The sequence below is a fragment of the Ctenopharyngodon idella genome, chromosome 17 (assembly GCF_019924925.1).
Source record: "Ctenopharyngodon idella isolate HZGC_01 chromosome 17, HZGC01, whole genome shotgun sequence".
In the NCBI taxonomy this organism is placed as follows: domain Eukaryota; kingdom Metazoa; phylum Chordata; class Actinopteri; order Cypriniformes; family Xenocyprididae; genus Ctenopharyngodon; species Ctenopharyngodon idella.
In genome coordinates this window covers 18,570,677-18,589,137 of record NC_067236.1, presented here as the reverse complement: position 1 = coordinate 18,589,137, position 18,461 = coordinate 18,570,677, and the positions used below count along the sequence as shown (strand labels likewise).

Below are 18,461 nucleotides of genomic sequence, written 5' to 3'. Positions count from 1 at the left end.
AGAGCGCGCCAAACTACAGCGCGTGCACAGCACATAGACACAGCACTAGGCGCGTCACACCAATGTACTTTCAGTCATTTTAAAACAAAAATAAAACAGGTCACTACCTTCATACTTTAACAGAAGCGAAAAAATGACTAAGAAAAAAATAAAAAATAAAAAATAACACGCACCGTTTAAAGAGCGTGAGTGGGCGGGGCTTCTTCGGCGCTGCGTGCGTGCCGCGTAATCAGGTAGGCGGGGCGCCGCGATGGAAAACAGATGCCATGTTGACTACGTAGAAATGAAGACGTGCGGAACATTATGGAGAGAGATTTCTGCTGTTTAACAGACACAGACGAGCTGCGGAGCTTCATCTCACACTCCGAGAGGTGAGAGCATCACATTACGAGCTCTGAACATCTGTGCTTTATTAAACACAGACCTGCTGCATCTGTACAACAACAGCACTCAATCACAAGAGCAGAAGTATTAATTACGCCAATTAATCAAGTGCAGTTTTTTTGCTTATTTCATTGAATAGAATTGAGTTTTGCTTGATCAGACAGATTTCTGATATCTTTCAAACTTCATATAAGCTCTGAATATTATTGTGTTGTTTTTTAATAACGTATTAAATTGGAATGCCTGTTATTATTTATTATTTACTTAAGAAACTAAAACATGTATCTAATATATATCAGCATACTTTCCCCAGTTGATTAATCACAGTACATTAAGACATTTGTCTTGAATTACAAGTTTTCTGAAATGGTGTGTTTAAATATGCAAATGACCTGATGCACTAATTTGCATACAGTTCCAGAACATAAACGTAAACATTGGATAAAGCGAGGTTTTTAATTCTTGTTTTATTTTGTTGACATTAGAGTTAAAGGTTTTTATAGAGGGAATAAATGTTGTATAAATCAGGCAAATGATATAAGAACAAACCTTCAGAATATAGATAAGAAATATAGCTGCAAGCAGCAGTTAACGGGGTTCAAGCTTTTAAAGGCCTATGAGCCAATGCAGAAAAAAAGTATTATATTTTATTAAGCAAGCATGTGACCATTTAAATCATAGAAGAAAAAGACCATTTACAGCTAATACAGGCAATTTACCATAGGAAATATATGTTTTTTAAAGCTATAGTGGTCCGATCTCCATAAAAGTTGGCAAGCTTCTTAAGAGTCATATGCTGCATGTGCTCACCTAGTTTCGTGAAGTTTTAATTTATGATTTACAGGCTTTTGAGTATATTTTACCACGCCCAATTTCTAAATGACCCTGTTATAGCTACCCAAAGGGTAAAGTTAAACTGTTTTTCATAATTATTGATCTGAAGAGTCCAGAGAATTGTAATGCACTGGTTTGGTTCTGATCGGGTGAAAAACCTAGGACTAATTCACAAAAGTATGTTTTTTACATAATCATGGATATTTAATGAATGATTTGATTGACAGTAGAGGTTCTTGAGGCAAAGTTGTTCAGAATGAGGAGATTTAACATATGATATGCATTTTGTGTCTATGAGTGATATGTTGCGTGATATATCAGGTCTAAAATGCAATAGCGCCACTCTGTGACCTTTTTCTTTCAAACTTTGCACAGACCTCTTGGACCATGAGTTGAACATGCCCACCAAGTTTTGTTCCGATTGGCCTCAGTTAACCTCGTCTAATAGGTGCTCAAATTTCATTGGCCAATGATGGCCATGTTTTTCGAGATAAATGATTGTCCTCATAAACAATCAAGGCAACTTGGACAAAGACATCGCATGCCAATTTTCAAGTAAATTGGACTAGCGGTTGCGTAGTTGTAGGCATTTTTATGTTTTTTCTGCATTATAGCACCACCAAGTGGTGAATTGCTGCAGATTTTTTTCTGTGACCACAGAATGAGCTTGTTAATGAGTAACAAGTTTGGCGAAAATATCGCATTGTGTTCAAGAGTTTTAGCCATTTTAGTGAAAGTGGCACTGCCCAATTCGAACGTTTTGGCGTCCCGTTGCGAGCGTGAATCACGATCAAAATTCTTTTAACAACTTTTTGCCAAAAGGGTCTCTAGATGATGCATGTGAAGTTTTGAGTAAATCGGACAAACACCTATGAGGAGTTCGAAAAAGTCTGAATTTTTTGGAAGATTCAAAATGGTGGATAAATTTTAAATGGCGGAAATAAAATCGCCAACGGTTCAGGAGTTACAAGCCATTTCATACTTTTGACTGCTGTAGTGCCCCCATCAGGCCTTGGTGATGGTGTGAGTACTACCAGCCCTCAAAGTTTCAAGTCTCTACGACTTACAGTTTGGTCTGCCCAAACACTTTTAGGGGAGAATGCTGATCCTTGGAAAATGTAATAATTACAATAGGGTTTCAACGCTACGCACTTGAACATCTAATAATAATAAAGTTTGGTGTGTGTTAATGTAACGGATGTAGGCTGGTAAGGGCTATGCGTGTAAACCTCACTCCCCTGATCTCAAGTTGTGGTCTAGCGACTGACACTAGAGATTGCGGTCTTTAGCCTCCTTGTTAGAGCACCCGCCTCCCATGCCAGCGGACCTGGGTTCGAGTCCCACTTAGAGCGGGCGGTTCGAACAGGAGGGGTTACATAAAGCTGCTGAAGTGGAGATTTCTGACTCAAACTTGCCTCTAAAGAGGTTGAAATCTACAAACCCTAACAGATCAAGTGCAATAAAATAAACACTTGTTATAAACAACACGTTTGCACTAAACAAAATGTACCGGTTTTTTTTGGACATGGCCGTGCCATGGTATTCCTTCAAGTACCATGTAAAGAGTTGTTCAGTGTATATGTGGTTTCATCAGAGTTTTGTTGTGACAGGACCAAGACGCTGTTCGAGGAGATCCGTGCCTCCATCAACAATAACGCGGAGGGTGAGCGATGGTTCTGGCGGCCCGTTCTGCCCTGGGGTGGCGTGTTCCCCATCAGAGCCGGACGGAAGGCCATCGCCAGCACGCCGTTGTACGTTCAGATCAGCCTGAAGAACACCTGCACCATCGACGGCTTCCTCATGCTGCTCTACGTCATCCTGAGAGACAACCGCAGCTTCCCCCGAGAGGTGGCGCCGTTCCTGGGCAAGCGCTTCGTGGAGCACTTCCTGTTCCTGATGGACTCGTGCGACTACACCACCGTGAAGATGCTGTGGATCTGGGACCGCATGTCCAAGCGGCAGTACCGCTCTGAAGTGCACCACACGGCGCTGGAGATTGACCTCTTCGGCAACGAGCACGAGAACTTTACCAAGAACCTGGAGAACCTGATGTCCAGCGCACAGGAGAGCTGGTGCTCCAACGAGAGCTGCCCCGCCCGCTTCCAGGAGCACCTGCAGAAGACCATCAGCGTCAAGTGCGTGACCTTTGACCCCGTTACAGCCGGACACATGTCAGAAAAACCTAATTTGTTTTCTGTTGAGCATCATATTTGATGCGTCAGGCTTTTATGGCTCATATAGTCTGATACAGTGAGAATATGGAGGGAAAACTATGGAAGCTTGTTTCCACCACTGAATAAAAAAAAAAAAAAGGTAATTGTGACTTTTTATCTCACAATTGCGAGTTTACATCTAGCAATTCTCAGAATTGCAAGATATAAACTCACAATTGCGAGAAATAAAGTCAGAATTGCTAAAGTCAGAATTATGAGATATAAAGTCAGAATTGCTAAAGTCAGAATTGCGAGATATAAAGTCAGAATTGCTAAAGTCAGAATTGCGAGATATAAAGTCAGAATTGCGAGATATAAAGTCAGAATTACTAAAGTCAGAATTGTGAGTTATAAAGTCAGAATTGCGAGATATAAAGTTTCAAAGCTCTGTAGTCTCTCATGGCCATAAATGGTGTGTTAATGCTTGAATCAGAACAGATGTTTGTGAGCTGATTCACAGCTGTATCTCTCTCTGTGTCTGTCTCAGTCCTCCTCATGAGCTTCCAGATAAAGATCCCATTCAGTCAGCGGTGGACGAGTTCTTCTGCCCGCGGCTGGAGCCATGTGAAGAGTTTGGGTGAGTGTTTGTGTGTGTGTGTGTGCGTCTGTGTGTCCATCCAGTGCTCTCTCTCACATCTGATGTGTGTGTTTCAGTTGTGACGGTCTGAGAGAGTTCAGTCAGAGGCTCTTCTGTCACGGCCCGCCGCCCTTTGTCATCCTCAACATGCAGATGTGGCAGTCGGAGGATCTGTCTTATGTGCCATTTCACCTGGAGCTCTCTGATCAACGGTGCTGTTTCTCTCTCGCATAAACCGCTTAGACTAGTCTTACGAGTTAGTCCGCTCATTTTCTGGTATGTGTTTGTTTCTCACAGGTATTCGCTTGAGGGCGCGACGCTCTTCAACAGAGACGAGCATCATTATTCTGCTGCCTTCCAGATCGACGGATACTGGATGCATTACGACGGCCTGCGGAGCGACAACCTGGTGCTGCTGAACAAACCGCCCGAGTTCCTGTTGTTGTCCTCGCTGGTCTACATCCGGACCACAGACAGATGAGACGCCTCCACAGCTCCTCCTGCAGTCTGATGGCACTTTTCACGGCCCGTTTTGCACATCCATGTGGTTGTGTGGACAATAAATCAATCGATGTCTCCTTCAAGAATGAACTATTTTTTGTGCGACATTTTATACTCTTGTATTTGATTGATTTTTGTAATTTTCTAAGTGATTCTCTGGTGTGTTTTCGGCGGTGCTTGGAATCCAAGAATCTGTACATGGACTATAATAGTTCCGGGCCGCTTCGAGTAACTGTGCATTAACAGACACAAGCGAAAACCTCATTTTACAGAAACATTTATGCAACTCAAATCTGAATTCAGATCAATCAGAAAATCTCAGTGTTTCACGTCTGCCATCCACATTAACACAGACAGAAAAACTATTTTCTTAGTACGTGATCTGATCAGAAATGGTCCCAAATACATGAATTCACACTGAACTGCTGCTGATGGTTGTAAATGATGATTCGGTTTCATGTACAAATCGGATTTCATGGAAACTGCTTTTTTAAATCAAGATCACACTTCTTAATCTTTATTTTATTACTTTCAGCTGTCATGAGCAGATACACTAGCCTTTAGTTTACTAGGTTTAGCTTCCTGAAGTATGACAGCAATCAACTCCAGAGTACGAGTGAAAATAATAATCAGTGCGCATTACTTTTATAATCAGTATCAAAAACTATTCAGATATTGTATCTGCTGTTACAAATAAATCTATTTGTTTCTAACCTTGTGTTGATGAGGTCATTTAATGTTTTTGTGTGTGTCCCTTTAAATGCTAATGAGCTGCTGCTCCCGGCCCCCTTTCCAGAAGAGGGCGGAGCTTTAACAGCTCACGCTTCGGTTGCTCAACAACAACAAAGCTGGAGAATCTCACGCAGACAAAATGAGGATCGTCAGTAACGGTGTTCAGCCACCCCTTTAAATAGTTCATACGCAGAATAAAGGGGCGGGGCCTGGTTGAGTCAGTCAGTAGTATGTGGAAACTGGAGGTTATGGTAAGGGGCGGGACATTTCCCAAACACCAATCACAACACACTGCTCCAGCTGACCAATCAGAGCACACTGTGCTTTTCAGAAGGAGGGGCTTCATAGAGACAGGAACTAAACAGAGCGTTACTGACAGACTGGGAAGAGAGGAGCTGAACAATGGAGAATATGAGGAAAATAATCAACATTCAAGCATGAAAAAGGGCATAATATGAAAGCAAAAACACGAAAACATTTCCAGGCCTTTATTTCTTGACTGGTTGAGCTGCGACACACATAAATAAAATGGCAAAAGTACGCTATGCTCTCTCTCTCTCAACGCTTGATAAAATGTGAAAAATAAATACTGCGTTTGTAGCTAAGGTTATCGGTTTAGTTCCAGTAACAATCCACAGGTTTATAAAAACTCACTCTATTTCAAACACAAGCCAGACAGACAAACTCATGAGAAAAAGAAAAAGTGGCATCATCATCATCTTCATCAGGGAAAACAACAAAACAAAGTTTAAGACAGTCAGAGAAAGTCATTCTAGATTGATTCCCTCAAGAGCACTTTGGTGAGAGCGGCGAGACACGAACACCAACAAACACCAAATCCCTTCGTTCTGCAGTTTGACAGAATGACCTTCAGAACGGCATCCATAAATCCAGAGGGATGGCTGGAGGACGGTGACGTCACGCCAGCGTGATTCCACGTGTTCTCACCGAGCGTGTGTTGGTGCACATGAGAAGATGGACGGATGTGTTCGGATTCACATCACGTTTCAGCACAGTTCTGCTTGTTTAGGAGAGAAAATCAGCAAATATATTGCAAACAGACATGAAGATTTCAGTGTCGAGTCACAACAAATGATGGCGATGAACATTCATTCACTGGATGTAAGGAAATATTTCTTATTGCTAATCAAACACAGATGTTTCCCTTTGAGCCTCTGAAAGAAGTTCTTCATTCTGCTGGAATGAACTGAAACACACTAAAGAGACTGAACTGATGTCCTGAACCGCAGTGACATCAAGATCAATCCAAAACAAAATGAACAGTGATCGACAAAAATGATCATTCTTTCTTGTCGTTCCAAACTGTTTCAGTTCCCACTGACTTCCATTATATGGACAAAAAAGTCAATGGGAACAAAAAGCAACATTCTTCAAGTTTGGAACGACATGAGAGCGAGTGAATGTTGACAGAATGATCATATCCCTTTATAAAGTGTAGAAATCCAGAATGACGAGCAACATAATGAATGCAACTCAAGCCGTTCGGGTCAGTCACAGGATTCCCCAAAACACCTTGGCAATTAGATGACAAAAATAAAAAACTAGTTGAAGAAAAAGTCTTATTGCCTCAAAGGAACTCAAACATCATATTTACACAGTAGAAAATGGTTTGGTAAGTGCACAACTCCATCTTTAGTGTCTCCACGTGCAAATATATGAACAGATGCATTAACGCACGGAACAACTCGCTTCACACGACTGAGACTAACGTGACTGAAATGATGCAGGCCTCGACCAACCTCTAGAAACGCTTCATCTGAACGTGTGAAATGTTTTGGCACTATGTGACTGGAGTTTGTGTTTCAGTGAGACGCTTGTAACGTCACCGGCGCTCACGTCACACCAAACTCAAACGTGACGGGCCGAAGATGAAGGATGTTATTGCATGATGCTTCATCCAGCGTTTCATCTGAACGCCAAGAAACAAACGTCACTGAAACAGGAAATCAAGTTTCAAACGATGAAAGAACTAAAACAACTGAATCCTGAAGAGGAAATTAGCACCAGTCAGTATGAGAGTCACACACACACACGCACACACACTCACAAATAATCACATACACACATATACTCACATACTCATAAATACTCACTCACTCACAAATACACTCACTCATACTCACACATATATACTCACACACATACTCACACGCACTTACATACTCTCACTCACAAATACTCACACATATACTCAAACACACACTCACACACTCAACATACTCACATACTAGGGCTGCACGATTAATTGGACGATTAGAAGGAAAAAAGCATTGAAATCACACTTAAACGATTTGGCTTAGTGCAATTATGAATATCGCAAAGCTGCGATTATTTTGTTTTTATGCACGGCTTGTCAATGAACTATGACTCCAAATGCTAATCCATCTGAAAGCACTGTGAGTTTGAGTTGCTTATAACGTACATTTGAAAAAGCAACATGCGTCAAACATCTTTCCAGACATGAGAAGCATTTATTAACATCTTGTCCAACAAAAGACAACATTTAATATGTTTTTACTCCAAACTCACTTCATAACGACAGTTGAGCGTCCTTCTGTGAGATGATGTGTCTTCTTACACAGAATAAGGCAGTCGTGTGTTTATTAGTCATGTTTAATCAATCAAAACGTTTTAATCTTCTGTTTATTCAGCTACAGCGATAGTATGATGCCCATAGGGATTTCCTGGAATGACGCGTGTTCTACTTCTGCAGCAGGGCATATTTGCAGTTTCTGCGTGAGAGCGCCCTCTGGCTTTCAGATGGAGAAGCATTTACTGCTGATCACAGAGCCGTACAGCTCTGACAAGCTGCGCATGAAATAATCACAGCCTTTGCCAAATCACGTGCGATTTAATTGCGATAAATCATGCAGCCCTATCAGATACTCTCATACTCACTCACATACACACACTCAAACACATACTCACACACACTCATACTCACATACTCTCTCACTCACATACTCACTCACATACTCTCACACTCACACACACGTGCGCGTGACAGAAGGCAGCCCTTATCACGAGTGCCGCGCTCCTCCTCCAGAGCGAAGCGCTGATTCCACTCATGCAACACACACACATCCATGTGCGTCCCTCATGAGAAGCCTTGAAATGTAAAGGGGAAAGAGCTCGAGGCTTCCGCGTCCTCCGCGGGTTTGTGGAAGGCTCTCGGCCCTCGCGTGTTCATCCGTGCTTCAGTGACGGCCGTGAGCCGCGGCGCTCCACGTCCGTGTGCCGGCGCGGAGCAAACGTCACCGGGTGAGCGAGAAACACACTCCAGAAATGAACCCCATCCTTCCCCTCGCGGTCTCTGACAGAGCGTCATCCGTGCGCCCAGGGTCAAAGGGCAGTGAGGCCGAAGTTACAGCGGCAGTACATCATGCCGCTGGAGTCGTGCCAGCTGTCCGTGATGGGGTCGTAGCGCTGCACTGTGTTCAGGTACGAGGATCCCGAGTGACCGCCAACCACGTAGAGGTAGTTATCAACCACGGCCGAGCCCACGCCTGCAGAAACACACACACACACACACGTCAATAATCACAATACTGTCTTCTGCAGAGCTTTTTCATGCTCAAGATCAACATGGAATAAACCAGAATAGTTGCTCTTTTATATTGTTTTTGCACTGTGCCCTTATATTCATGATGCTCAAAAGCACGTTGTATTTGTTATGATCAGGTTCTTCAGGACCTTCGCTCTCACCTGTGCGCGGCTCGTTCATGGGCCGACACGCCGTCCACTGGTTCTGATGCGGGTCGTATCGCTCAATGCTGGATAAATGAGAGACACCGTTGTGTCCGCCGACGACGAAGATGAAGCCCAGCATCACGCCCACTCCGAAGTTGATGCGCTTATCGGCCATGGGCGCCACCATATCCCATGAGTCTTTGCTTGGATCGTATCTCTCCACACTGAAACAAACATCAGTCACAGTCTTTTAAATATCATGAATTTAACTCAATACTGCCTGACATTAATGACCAGACAAATAAAGTTTGGCACCATGAAACAGATGAAACCATGACAGCGTCCCATGAGTCTGTGTTCTTTCCAGCCTGAACACGTGTGTTTAGAGAGACGATTCCGCCGAAACGCATCTCACGAGGGACGGCGCTCATGGAAACACAACGACAACACCAGAACCGTCCCATGAGCCACTGACTAAACCAAACCTGACTCAGTTAACCAGTGACTGTAACTCCTGCATTAACATTTGCTTCCCTACAGCAGTTCAAGACAAACATGTTCAAACAAACTAAAATTAAAAATAGAATAATTCTCATTTAAACACAGAACTATAAAAAATAAATGTAAAAATTAAATTCATTCAGCAGTTACATAAGAAACAAGGCCTTGAACTCCAGTGTTTCTGCTAATACACCAACCGTTGTTATAAGCGTCATTAGTATTTATTAATATTTTGAATTTTTATGTTTTAATTTTTCTTAGAGTTTTAGTAATTGTGTGTGTTTTTGTTGGTTTTATAAGATTTAATATGTCTTAAAACTATTTCAGTTTTAGTTTTAGTAATTTTAGTACTTCAACTTATACTAAATGGAAATTTGAAATATTTATTCTTCTTTCGCTCGAGTCTATGGAAGCGTACAGAACCGTAAAAGTAAAAAGTTATGAAATTTGGCACACAGATAGAGGACAGTCTGAAATGTTACCATAGGAAATTTGAAGTCTCTACCTCAAACCCTCTAGCGCCACCTACAGTTCAAAATCACTCATGTTTGTGCTCATAACTTTTGATGTGTAGGTCCTAGAAACAAAATTTTTTTCCCCTCTGATTCCATGTAACGCACCCTTTGACGTCATTTCCTTCATGAAAATTATTCCGCCATTTTGAATTTTCCTACTTTTTCGAACTCCTCCTAGAGCGTTTGTCCAATTTGCACGACATTTGGTATGTAGCATCTACTCACACTTCAGGCAAAAAGTTATTAAAAGATTTTTGATCGGTCAATCCGTTCTCGTATAGCGCATCAACGAATTTGACGGCGAGCACGCAAAAATGGATTTGATGCTGTATCTTCGTAATGATTTGGTGTATTGACACCAAACTAGGTATTTGTCATTAGAGGCATGACTTGGGGACATTACATGCACAGTATCGTCACAGCGCCACCTACTGGTGCCGAGATGAGAAAAAAATGGCTATTTTTGCTTAAAACTTTTGAATGCCTTTTCCTAAAATCAGAAGATCTCCTTAGATTCCTTGAGGCATGCCGAGTTAAACGAAATCCAATTTTCTTTGGTCAGCCATTTTGAATTTTGTCATAAAATTCTGTGTTTTACGAACACATGAACGTATAGTTATGAAACTCGGTATGATTCATTGAGGCCATGTTCTGAGAGGACCTGTAAAGTTTTAGGTCAGCACCCCCTAGTGGTCAAGAAATAATGAAATTTATGAAAATGCTTTTAACATATGAAAAATTCAACATATTGTCATTTCACTTACATCATTAGATTTGTTGGCTTATGCAGATTCTTATGATACCAAATTTGCCATATTCTACCATACTTACTGTCCGCCATATTGAATTTTATTCAAAACTTACTTTTTCAAACTCCTCCTACAAAATGTGTCCGATTTGTACGAAATTTGGTATGTAGCATCTACAGACACTCATGACAAAAAGTTGTTAAAAGATTTTTGATAGACCCAACCGTTGTTTTATACTGCGTCAACAAATTTGACTGCACGCCAAAATGGATATTCGGCTGTATCTTTGCAAAAGTTTTGTGTATTGACACGAAACCTGGTACAGGTCATCACAGGCATGACTTGAGGGTGCATGCAGAGTTTCGTCATAGCGCCACCTACTGCTCAGAAGTTATAAACCATGTTATTATGTTATAAGTGCATGAACTGATGTAATTTAAACAGCTTTATCTTAACCTCATGATCACAGATGTCCACAAATATTTCCTTTTCTGTTCTTATTCGGTTTGACCCCGTAATTGTTGCTTGCAGCTATATTTCAAATAGTTTTAGTTAGTGATAGCACCAACTCTAATTACTGAAATAAAAGAAATCTTAACTTAAAACTAACGACTAGTTCCCAGAATGCAGTGCTGCCGTACCTGTTCATGTGCGCAGGGCCGTAGCCGCCGATGGCGTAGATCATCCCGTCCAGCACAGCGGTGGCGAAGCAGCTGCGTGATTTGGTCATGGGCGCCACGGGCTGCCACTCCTTCACCTTGGGCACGTATTTCTCCACAGACTGCAGGTAGTACTGGCCGTCGTAGCCGCCGAGCGCGTACAGCTCCCCCGCTAACACCACTACGCCCAGCGTGCTCCTGCATTCGGCCATGTGCTCCACCGACGACCACGTGTTGCTGTCGGGGTCCCATCTCTCCACGGTGCTTTCGTGCCGCCGGTAGCTGATGCCCTGCCGCATGTGCGTGGCGATGCCGCCCACCACGTACACCTTCTGCTCCAGGACGGCCACGCCGAATTCATAGCGCGGCACGGTGAGCGGAGCCAGTCCGATCCACGAGTCCGTCTGCGGGAAGTACATCTCCATACTGACACACACACACACACACAGTCATCATGTGCAAAACTACATCAGTTCAGCTTATTAAAACTCAACTCAACAATGAATTAATCAACATTAGGGGTGTTTCAAAGACACTTAATATTTAGTTATATTATTGGTTTGACTGCACTGACTCTATCAGATGAGAACAAAACATGAACTGAATTGATCTGAATAATGACTCTATTGTCTAGAGTAGAGCTGCTTTACAGCCGAAACTGAACTTGTTTCATAATTGATGAACTTTACACACTGAACTGATCTAAATAATGACACTATTGTCTTTATTGATTGATTGATTGTTTCATTCATTCATTCAATGTTGATTCAATTCAGATCAATGTTGATTCAATTCGGTTCAATGTTGATTCAATTTAGTTCAATGTTGATTCAATTTAGTTCAATGTTGATTTAATTCAGTTCAATGTTCATTCAATTTAAATGTTGATTCAATTCAGTTCAATGTTGATTCAACTCAGTTCAATGTTGATTCAATTTAGTTAAATGTTGATTCAATTCAGTTAAATGTTGATTCAATTCGGTTCAATGTTGATTCAATTCGGGTCAATGTTGATTCAATTCAGTTCAATGTTGGTTCAGTTTAGTTTGATAACTGTCAATGTTGCAAGATTTGTCATTTATGAAATAAAGTTGAAACAGCTATAAAAGCATCAAACGAACACAAAGTGTGTGTGAGCATTTGAAAGCAGCCGTCTGTCAGTAAGTGAGTTTCGTGTATCTAATACTGCGATCCTAGCGGCATTAACACTGCCTTCGTACAGCATTTGGAAGGGAAAACACTGAGATACTGGCGCATTGTAAGAGTTGAGCAAAAGCCTGTTTCTCACAGCACAAACAGACTTGTAATTCGCTTCATCATTTCCTAACTTTACGGAAGTTTATATACTTGTCTGGTGGTTTTGTGTGTGTGTTTGTGTGATTGGCAGCAAGCATCATACAGCCGTCTCTAGTGCCATCACACATATGCGGTAAAAACTAAATCTGAAGTTTTCGGAATAGATTCAGAATCGCCAAAGACAGAATCACAATCATCATCTCAGAATTATTTTTTTCATAATTAAACAGTCAAATATTAAACGGGTCAAATATTGTAACTCGTTCACCTTTCCAGCGTGGCGAACAGCCCGGCTTTGCCCCCGACCGCCAGCAGGACCTTGGGAGCGCAGCGCGGCCGTGTGGACAGCACCGTCTGGTAGGAGAGCCGGTGTTCGGGCATGAAGTGATACTTGAGGGCCTCGTTGAGCAGGTGTTTGCAGGCGTGGTCGTCTCGGATCAGGTGATTGGCCTCGTAGAGCCGCGTGAGGAACTTGACGCTCAGCAGCGGCAGCCGTACGCAGTGCAGGAGCTGCGCCAGATACTGCTGCCGCTCCGTCAGGTCGTACTTGATCCAGGACTCCAGGGCGTAGAACACCGTCTCCTCCGTCACCACGTTCAGGCAGTCGTTGGAGACGATCTCGTCCAGCTCGGCCCGCGTCAGCTCGAAGAACTCCTCTGTCTGACACACCTCCTCGAAGTTCTGGCAGATGAACTTGGTGGCCGCTAGGCACAGATCGTGGCAGCCGTAGGTTTCGGCGAAGCGCGAGATCCCGATGCAGTTGCCGGCGTCCAGCTGGCTCTCCAGGAAGCTGCAGCACTCTTTCAGAACCAGCTTGACCTGCAGAAGGTTGGCGGCAGGAAGTAGAGACTCCACCGTTTCCTGTGAGATGAAGACTGTTCCTGTGTAAGCGTACTCCACTATGGCCTGATGGAGAGACACGGTCATGGTTAACGAAAACTCTACATCAACAGTGTGATTGACTGCACAGGGTCACGCATGAAAACACGTCTGGGTCACATGTCCCCCCCAAAATCAAAAGAACATACTCAATATTTTAATGCATATGATCTGTTTTGTAATTATCATCATTCTCTGGGGTGACTGATATTGTGAAATATTATTCCAATGTAAATCAGCTGTTTTCTACGTGAATATATAGTAAAGTGTAATTTATTCCTGTGATCAAATCTGAATTTTCAGCATCATTACTCCAGTCTTCAGTGTCACATGATCCTTCAGAAATCATTCTGATATGATGATTTATTATCAATGTTTTATTTTTTTGGAACCTGTGATCCTTTTTTCATGAAAACAAACAAACAAAAAAAACAGCATTTTTATAATAAATCACAGAAATAAATAATATTTGTGTTATAAGTGTATTAAAATAGAAAACCATCATTTTAAATTGTAATATTTCACAATATTACTGTTTTTACTGTATTTTTGATCAAATAAATGCAGGCTTGATGAGTAGAAGAGACTTCTTTACAAAAAAAAATCATTAAAAATATTAATGTTTACAAACTTTTGACCGGTAGGTCAAAAATTTAGGTCATATATTAGGCAAATGGTCATATATATATATATTTATAATTTAGCAAATACTACAATTATGTACATATATTTCACAATTTATATATACTATATAATTATACATATATAATGATATAATATATAATTACATTTACACATAATTACATACAGTATATGTAATTATATATATATAGCCCTTTGAATGAATCGAATAAATGAATGACTCAGTTACTTTAGATATTCATCACCATCCAATAGTTTTAGATTCTTATTTAGAGTATTAATATGAAATAATAATTTAATTTAAATTTCATATTTGTAATGTCTATTTGACGCTTTTGTCTTTTAACACAATAATGACTTTAAATTATCTTTTGGGGGTAATTTCTCAGCTAAATTTAATGTGTGATTTATTTGCAATTAATTATATATATAGTACTGTTGATACTATTCTGGCAGATGTTTTATGTTTTAAATATAATTTCATAATTTAAATGTATGTTTTATGCATTACATCAATCAGAATTGGGGGAAAATCTGCAGAATTATCATGAAAATAATTTAAAAATGAAGAAAAAATAAGCGGTACTAAATATTGGCTTTATTTTATTTAAGCATAACATTATTCTGATTTTTGATTTTGCCGTAAAACAGGATTTGAACATGATCTTGACAGGTGTTCAGAGATTCACCCAGCAGAAGATCATGTATTATTTTCTCTGCTGTAAACAGATGTGAAACAGACGCTGCTCACCTTGAGCGCGGCTTCATCGACGCACTGGAACTCCACCTCTGACGTCTCTTTCTCGGACAGGTTGCCGGTGAACATGGCCTTGAAGTACGGGCTGATGCTGGCCAGCACCACCTTGTGCGCGTGAATCTTGGCGTCTCCAACCCGCAGCACGATGTCGCAGAGCTCATGGTCCTGTCGCAGGAGCTGCAGACCCTGCAGGAGCTGCTCGGAGTGAGGCCGCGTCAGACTCGCAAACATGTACGACTTCGCCGACTGGTCCATCTGACGAACACACAAAACCTGGCTAGTTTAGCTCAGCACTTAATCAATTCTCATTTTGAGGAACTGATATTGATTCTTAAATCCCAAGATTGATCTTTTAGATGCTGTTTTGAGTTGATGTGTGAACAAAACTTCATTGAACATTATTTGTAGCGCCTGCCATCCAATAATCACAATAATCTTTGATGCTTATGATGTGAAACAAAGTCTCAGCTTTCAAATTCTGTCATTTTATCATAATAAATGTGTCTTTGTGTCTCTTTAATGTGTGGTGAAGCGATCATCTCCTCTCTTTACTACTAGTTACAGCACCAAATAAACATGAATGAACATCAGAAGGAATGTTGAAAGATTCAGAACAACTTACTGAAATGAATCATGTCTCATGTAATCGAACAATCAGTGTTTCAACCGCAGAAAGACGTCAGTAAAATAGCCGGAGAATAGTATGTCACGTAACATCACATTTTGTTTCATTCTTTGTTTCATTTATAAGATCTAAAGAGTCACTGTGTTTGATTGTGAAGAACAGAATCAGAGAGTTCAAACGAGTCACGAGTGCTTTCTTCAGTTCTTCAGGGACATTTGACTCCCAAAAGAACAGCCGATGTGAACAAACATCAGCAGTCGGGAGACTCAATACTGCATCTGAAGGCAGTGATCAAGAGAAAAACACTTCAACAATCCCTCAAACCAGGGAAAACATTTACCCAAAACTATCATTTTTCAGCTGCACACCCTCACCAACAACACTTTTAAAGCATTTATTAACCTTAACTAATCTGTTAACATTAGTGAACTAACAGCACTGTGAATTTTTTTATTAACTAACATTATCAAGGTTAATAAATGCAGTAAAAATACATTGCCCATAGTTTATGTTAACTAATGCATTAACTAATGTTAACAAATGAGTGTGGAGTTAAAGTGTTACTGAAAATCCTTCTCTTGTTTAGTGTATAAAGCTTTGGCAGTACAGAATGTGAACACAATCGTGCCAGTAAAGTACTTGAATTGAAATGGAAAGCTGTGACATCATCAAACATCCGCTCAGATCAATGATATCGAGGTGTTCAAAACTCTCACACACTGCATTCTGGTGCCTTTGAATCGAGCATCATTTCTGTCCATCGACACCTACATAGACAGCAGACCACTGAGGCTCAAAACTGCTGTACATGATGCTGTCTAGACATGCAGCTCAACACAAATGTACAGAAGCTCCTTTCTGCCAAATCATGCTTTTGTAAATCATTTCATCAAGTCATAATTATGACATTTTATCTCATAATTTCACATTTTTTTGATCTGACATTGTCATAGTTTTGACTGTTTATCATAATATTGGCTTTTTATGTCATAATTTTAACTTTTAATGTCATAATTTCGACTTTTTGTCATAATATTGTCATTTTATTTCATAATATTTACTTTTTACGTCATAGTTATGACTCTGTATCTCATATGACTCATATAATTTTGTCATAATATTGACTTTATGTCATAATTTCAGCTCTTTATGTCATAAAACTGCCTTTTTGTAATAACATTGACATTTTTTGTGATAAATACGATTCGCTAAAGCATGATTTATTTCTTTTGCTTCCATACGAATGCTCCCTATGAAGACAAACATGCGTTCTAGGTAGGCAGCAGCAGCTCACTAGGTATGACACACAGCCATTCAGATCTCCGAACAGCAGAAATCACATCAGGTGTATTAAGTGAAAACATCACAGATCATCTTCGGACATGAAAATCATCTTCGTCTGACATGAATCAGCTGATATGAATAAATAAAGCTGCTCATTCTATGCTAACATTAGCATCCGCATATAGAGCTCAGCACAGCGGCGTTTAGCGCTCATTTACACCGTCCTCGGGTTTATTTCATGCTGTAAAGTGGAGTAATAAAGTGTTTAGTCAATGTTTACCTGAATGTCTGGCTGATTTCTGGCAGTTTGAAGCGCAACACGGCCGCGACTGTCAGGAAAACAAACACAAATCAGCGCATGCGTCACTTCCGGGAAATCAACGAGCAGAGCAAAATAAAACCTCGGCCATCCTCCAAATACCGTCTGCTCTTTTAAATAAGACCTTGTTTTTAAAATAACCTCTCTTGAAATGACAAATGACACCTCTGTGAATATCAGGTGCAGAAAATTTTCTTTGTGTGTGTGTGTGTGTGTGTGTGTGTGGGTGTGTGTGTGGGTGTGGGTGTGTGTGTGTGTGTGTGTGTTGCCCTGGAGCTGCTCTCTGATGCGACACTGATGGAGCTTAAAATAGACATGAATGAGAGAGCGAGGGATTCATTAACACACCCAGCCACCCTACTGCACTCACAAACACTTATAAACTGCACTTACTGTACACTCATATACTGCTCTTACTGTACACTCATATACTGCTCTTACTGTACACTCATATACTGCTCTTACTGTACACTCAAATACTGCACTTACTGTACACTCATATACTACTTACTGTACACTCATATACTGCACTTACTGTACACTCAAATACTGCTCTTACTGTACACTCATATACTGCTCTTACTGTACACTCAAATACTGCACTTACTGTACACTCATATACTGCTTACTGTACACTCATATACTGCACTTACTGTACACTCAAATACTGCACTTACTGTACACTCATATACTGCACTTACTGTACACTCATATACTGCTCTTACTGTACACTCATATACTGCTCTTACTGTACACTCATATACTGCTCTTACTGTACACTCAAATACTGCACTTACTGTACACTCATATACTGCTCTTACTGTACACTCATATACTGCACTTACTGTACACTCAAATACTGCTCTTACTGTACACTCATATACTGCTCTTACTGTACACTCAAATACTGCTCTTACTGTACACTCATATACTGCTCTTACTGTACACTCAAATACTGCTCTTACTGTACACTCATATACTGCTCTTACTGTACACTCATATACTGCTCTTACTGTACACTCATATACTGCACTTACTGTACACTCAAATACTGCACTTATTGTACACTCATATACTGCTCTTACTGTACACTCAAATACTGCTCTTACTGTACACTCATATACTGCTCTTACTGTACACTCATATACTGCACTTACTGTACACTCATATACTGCTCTTACTGTACACTCAAATACTGCTCTTACTGTACACTCATATACTGCTCTTACTGTACACTCATATACTGCACTTACTGTACACTCATATACTGCTCTTACTGTACA

At 40.7% G+C, this 18,461-nt stretch overlaps 2 protein-coding genes across 2 annotated transcripts; one reads left to right on the top strand and one right to left on the bottom strand.

Annotated features, from left to right (window-relative positions):
• Positions 1-209: 209 nt before the first annotated feature.
• On the top strand, positions 210-5,222 carry c17h14orf28 (chromosome 17 C14orf28 homolog). Its single transcript, XM_051867478.1, has 5 exons — positions 210-371; positions 2,829-3,353; positions 3,919-4,008; positions 4,086-4,220; positions 4,306-5,222. Exons 1-5 carry the CDS (start codon positions 304-306, stop codon positions 4,487-4,489), a joined length of 1,002 nt encoding a protein of 333 aa, XP_051723438.1. The 5' UTR covers positions 210-303; the 3' UTR covers positions 4,490-5,222.
• Positions 5,223-5,714: 492 nt separating this feature from the next.
• LOC127498277 (kelch-like protein 28) lies at positions 5,715-17,387 on the bottom strand. The gene is made up of 6 exons (XM_051867476.1): positions 17,140-17,387; positions 14,945-15,205; positions 12,941-13,578; positions 11,359-11,802; positions 8,968-9,176; positions 5,715-8,768 (listed from the first exon to the last, which is right to left on the bottom strand). Exons 2-6 carry the CDS (start codon positions 15,203-15,205, stop codon positions 8,605-8,607), a joined length of 1,716 nt encoding a protein of 571 aa, XP_051723436.1. The 5' UTR covers positions 17,140-17,387; the 3' UTR covers positions 5,715-8,604.
• Between the last annotated feature and the right edge of the window lie 1,074 nt (positions 17,388-18,461).